This window comes from Oratosquilla oratoria, chromosome 13 (assembly GCF_046742065.1).
Source record: "Oratosquilla oratoria isolate Oo_2021 chromosome 13, ASM4674206v1, whole genome shotgun sequence".
NCBI lineage: Eukaryota > Metazoa > Arthropoda > Malacostraca > Stomatopoda > Squillidae > Oratosquilla > Oratosquilla oratoria.
Window position 1 is genome coordinate 3,877,907 of NC_134789.1, and position 5,000 is coordinate 3,882,906.

A 5,000-nucleotide genomic window follows, 5' to 3' on the forward strand; every position below is an offset into this window, starting at 1 on the left:
TTCAAGGACTGGCCAAGGTTCCTCTAACACGGTCGGTTACCCTAATTAGATGAAATTTCGTAAGCGAACTGTTCGTTTCGCTTAGATCTAGTGCTTGTCTTGTACTGCTTAAGGTTAGGTAGTAATGCCAAGACTGCTTCTACTCTACACACTAAGCTAGGGACATCACCATGCAAGATTGATCTTTCTTGTTCTTGTGATAAATTTGCAATGCAAAGAGGAGAAAAATAAAGATGCGAGTAATTTTGCTGTTGTTCCGAATTTGCAAATACTCTAATCTTCATGCATCTAAGAAGGTAGTCCGAACTCTAATTTTTGGGGGAGAGCAGAATGTCTGTGATCTTTCCCCCTTTCATTGGGTGTTGGCATGACAACTAAGTGCACTATTGGTGCGGCCACTTCTCCAAGAACTTTACTTACTCTTCATCCTCTCACACATCCTTCCAAAGCCACCTATTACGTCAACACACTGCTATTCCTACCTATCCTTGAAAAAACTGTCTTTCCTGCGAATCGGTGAGCTGTGAGTAGCGCCCCCTTGCTCCGAAGAGGACTTGTGTTGTTTCTTCTCCTTCTTTGGATCCCGTCCCGGGTCTCGTGCCCCTTCAGGGTCCAGTTCGGCTTCCTCGAACTCTTCACCATACATCTGAAAGAGACAGAAGGAGTGGCGTACCTTCAAAGGTAAAGGTAAGGAACCTACGCCCAAAAGGCGTTTAGCTGCGACCGAAGCCGTCACGTTTGCCCTATGTTCTTTTAGAGATTGTTGGAGCAGGTAACATAGTCTGCTGGGAATCAGAGGGGAATGCGAGACTCGAACGCCCGATTAAGAGAATGCGAGAACCACATGCATCGACAGATGGGACCCTTGTTACGTTGACGATGCACAGGACCTTTGAGACGTGTCTTACTGCCAGAGACACATTAAGGAACATAAGAACACAAGTCTCGAGTTGGTCGCTCCTTTGTCCTCAAACTTCGAAAATTCGATGTCGAAAAGAATATGACGTCAGTCGATTGACCGCGCGAGGACTGACGTCATATTTTTCTGGTGTTTGATCAAACATTTTGGTGTTTTATGATTTTTTGTTTTATTTGACCAAATGACAAGAATCTTGTCATTGGAGTTGAATGGGTTAACCGCGACCTCTGAGACGTTTCAAAGGAAAACAGAAAGACAAAGGTCTCATTATCATAAGTAGGTAACCAAGATAATTACATGATCTTCCATTGAAACCGAAAAGGACCTGTCACAAAGGTCTCTTTCTTATAAATACGTAATAATGAAAATAAGATGATCTTTTAATGACAACGTAAATTACCTATCTGGTACGCACTTACTGTAGGCTTCATTCTTAGGGTATTTTTTTTTTTTTTTTTTACAAAGTGTGTATTATACCAAAGGAAGACTTAGAATGCTTGATGGCCTACCTTCCTGACGGCGTGCACAAGCCTCCTACAAGCCCTCATATGTCGCCTGTAGCAGTGAGGGTGACAGTAGGATTGGTGGGTACAGGTCATGTTGTACAAAGTACTCATTCGGACAACAACCTGTAGAAGAAAAGGATCTTCAACATCCAACAAGAGTAAGTCTGTATATTGAAAAACAAAAAACAGTTACGCCTTTGGGTAGTGAGAAAGTGTTCCTAAATAAAATCACCTATCGGCTCAATCAGAATAACTTTGGGAAGCAAGAGGATTCTCCTTCAACTTAATGATAACTTTAGGATAGGGAAAACAGGTCAACAAGATGACTTACTTTCACCCAAGGCATGTTGGTGGTTAAAGTGTGGTCATCTACTTCCCCTTCCGAGGGGCTCTCTGGGACTTCGTCAGTACTCTGCACCCCGGGAGACTCCTCACCGGAGACTTCATGATCAAGGTGTTCCGAGGTGTCAGATCGGTCGCTGACAGCCGAGACCTTTCTTCGAGACCGTATGCTGTCTGACCGCTTGACTGCTGAAGACGAGAACGACATAATTCAGTAAGACCGAAGAACGGTGTGGTTGTGCAATAGATGACACATTATAAAACATTCCACAAGAGTTCTGGAGTCTTACAATCTGAATCAGGTTCTTTTGTGCTCCTTCTTAGCTTGTAGGATCTTCGTTTGAATGAAGAGTTGTGGCCTCCTGGTTTCTTCACGAAGTGAGTTCGACTCGTCTGTCTCCTTCGTTCTTCCTCGCAGAACTGGCCGCTCTGCAGGGGAAGTTGAAGACAGTGATCAATGACAACACTTCTGCTTCTGGTATGTTTAAGGAGACACAAGTACACATGTAGACACAAGGGAGAAATTATCATTATATAAGTATATCAAAGTCGTTAGAACACTATTGATTATGTATTTTGATATTTTATACATATTTCGAAGAACGCCAAAAGCCTTTCATGCGTCAAAGAAGCGGTTATGTGGTCATGGATTAATGTATGTATTCACATCGTGTCTGCTAGAGTTAGTTTTCTTTTTCTACGGCTCTCTTAGCCCCTCTGCTACGATGTTGCTGAAGAGAATCGCATGGCTTCAGCTAGTGCACTAATGGGTGTTCATGTTACCGTCTCTGAAGTCTTCAAAGGAACTTGACCAGCCTTTCAGCCGAATAAAAGACAACCTGAATGATCCCTTTAAAAATCATCACAGTGTCGAAGAGGTTACTAGTAACTTTTTTTTATCCTTTTATAGATTTTTTTTTCTCTCTACTCTTCCTCCGTGAGCAATCTTCCGGTTATCAACTGAATGAGCTTCCTACACATGAATTCACTGTTATGTGAAAGATATCCATTTCATTCTTGTACACCCTCCCCCCACTGTTTCCAAGTCTCAACCTTCCATTCTATGTAAATATAAGTATATTCCAATCACAGTTTTCATGCAGTCAAAGTCATGAGTACAAAGATGATGGCTCATCCAGGAAATTCACGTCCACACGTTCATTTGGTTTCTCACACGTATTAAGCCCCCTTTCACACTAGGCAACTAGTGACCGTCATTAGTGACGGTCACTAGTTGCCTACCATTATTTTAGATTGAGCCTTTCACACTACGCCACTGCGGTTGCCCTGTTGAGCAACACGCTATGACTGTTGCCCGCTCAGGTAACAAGTGACCGTCACTGGCAGTTGCCGTCACCGACCGTCTCTTTATCTTGATCAGCAAAGCCAACAGAAGCACCTCCTCCATTGATACCATTCGTTCAACTAATGAGATAATGAGAAAAGATTCCACAACTCGGTGACAGTCACTGGTTGCTTTCAGTTGCCTCAGACTTTCACACTAGGCAACTAGTGACCGCCACTAGTGACGGTCACTAGTTGCCTATTGTGAAAGGGGCCTAAGTGTCCCCGATCTCTTTCGTCCGCCTAGTGTGGGCACATGTGTGTGTGATTCACCATGGTCTTAGATCACGTGTTAGACTCGTGATCAACAGCTATTTCCCTCCTTTAAAAGAGCTCAGAGCTCATATATGACCGATCTATGGTTAATGCTGTGACCTTACACGCACACACACCCAACTCTCCGCCCACGAGAGTTGGAGTAACAACTCACAGCGCAACGATACTGAAATTATTTCAGCCCTGGACGGGATTCGAACCCGGACCGCCATAGTGGCAGCCGGGAACTCTAACCACTGCTCCACGAGGTGTGTGTGTGTGTGTGTGTGTGTGTGTGTGTGTGTGTGTGTGTGTGTGTGTGTGTGTGTGTGTGTGTGTGTGTGTGTGTGTGTGTGTGTGTGTGTGTGTGTGTGTGTGTGTGTATGTGTGTGTGCGTGCGTGCGTGTGTGTGTGTGTGTGTGTGTGTGTGTGTGTGTGTGTGTGTGTGTGTGTGTGTGTGTGTGTGTGTGTGTGCGTGTGTGTGTGTGTGTGTGTGTGTGTGTGTGTGTGTGTGTGTGTGTGTGTGTGTGTGTGTGTGTGTGTGTGTGTGTGTGTGTGTGTGTGTGTGTGTGTGTGTGTATGTGTGTGTGTGCGCGTGTGTGTGTGTGTGCCGTGTGTGCCTGTGGCGTGTACATGCATGGGCTACCTGTACCGTTACTGTGGTGTTCGAGCTCCCAACACTCTCATTGTCAGCCTCATGAAGCGCAAAACCGATCTTCCTCTCGCCCGGTACGGCCCCTGCGTGGGAGTAAGCAAAAGAGAGGAGGATGAGGTCATATTAGTTCATATTATGTCACACATAGACATACCTTTTCACACGGGTTCCCGATAAAAGTTGGTTAGGTATGTTTAAGTACAATGACAACAGATAAATGTACAGTCACGAGCAAAAGTTTTGACCAAGATACAGGTCTCATAACGTCAATATATCTATTCTTATCTTTTACGTGATATTTTCTTATGTAGTACTTAGCTTACAGCCCTTTTTTTATAGACAAAACAATTTTGTCAGACAAAGAATTTGAATTTTGTATCATGAAAATTTCAGTGGGTGGGGGACAAGGATAGCCCTTAATCCAAAAGGAGCTAAGCTATAAGGAACAACAAATGGACATTGGATTGGATGGATTGAATGGATTGGATAGGTATGGCGTGGATGCATGTTTAGGCTGACTACTTGCCTTATAGGGGAGGGAGAAGTCTCTTGGTATCTAAATAGATAGATGGTGTTTACTTCATTTGATATCGACGTTCTACTTGTTGAAGATTTTTCAAGTATATAGTCGCAATACACATGACTGAGATAAATTAAGAAGAACTGGGGGAACGGGGGGAGGGAGGGAGGGAAAGAGGAAGGAAGATATGGGGGAGGGGGGTTACTGAATACTAGGAAAGGTTAAGGATAAGGTGGACCAAATGTCTGGGAACAGGATAAGATGGGACTTGTCGGCAACTGCCCCCTTTCATACAAATTTATTTGATATCTTATACCGACCTTGGTGCGTATCACCAATGCTCTGAAGACTCTGCGCTGACGCGTGTGAGTATCCCATAGAAGACATTGCCATTGACCATCGCCTGTTAGGGTCCCGAGAACCCCCGGCCCCGACGCTAGGACCCCATCCCGAAGGTCG

General features: G+C 44.4%; 1 protein-coding gene across 4 annotated transcripts in view; it reads right to left on the bottom strand.

Annotated features, from left to right (window-relative positions):
- LOC143032297 (protein unc-80 homolog) overlaps window positions 1–5,000 on the bottom strand; it is a 158,514-nt gene that overhangs the window by 65,556 nt on the left and 87,958 nt on the right. For all 4 annotated transcript variants that reach the window (XM_076196779.1, XM_076196782.1, XM_076196781.1 and 1 more), the window contains exons 25-30: window positions 4,862–5,000; window positions 4,019–4,104; window positions 2,058–2,196; window positions 1,757–1,956; window positions 1,429–1,548; window positions 483–646 (exon numbers count right to left, since the gene is read on the bottom strand). The exon at window positions 4,862–5,000 is cut by the window's right edge and continues 137 nt beyond it. In XM_076196779.1, the coding sequence (XP_076052894.1) occupies window positions 483–646; window positions 1,429–1,548; window positions 1,757–1,956; window positions 2,058–2,196; window positions 4,019–4,104; window positions 4,862–5,000 (848 nt within the window). The remainder of the gene's footprint in view (window positions 1–482; window positions 647–1,428; window positions 1,549–1,756; window positions 1,957–2,057; window positions 2,197–4,018; window positions 4,105–4,861) is intronic.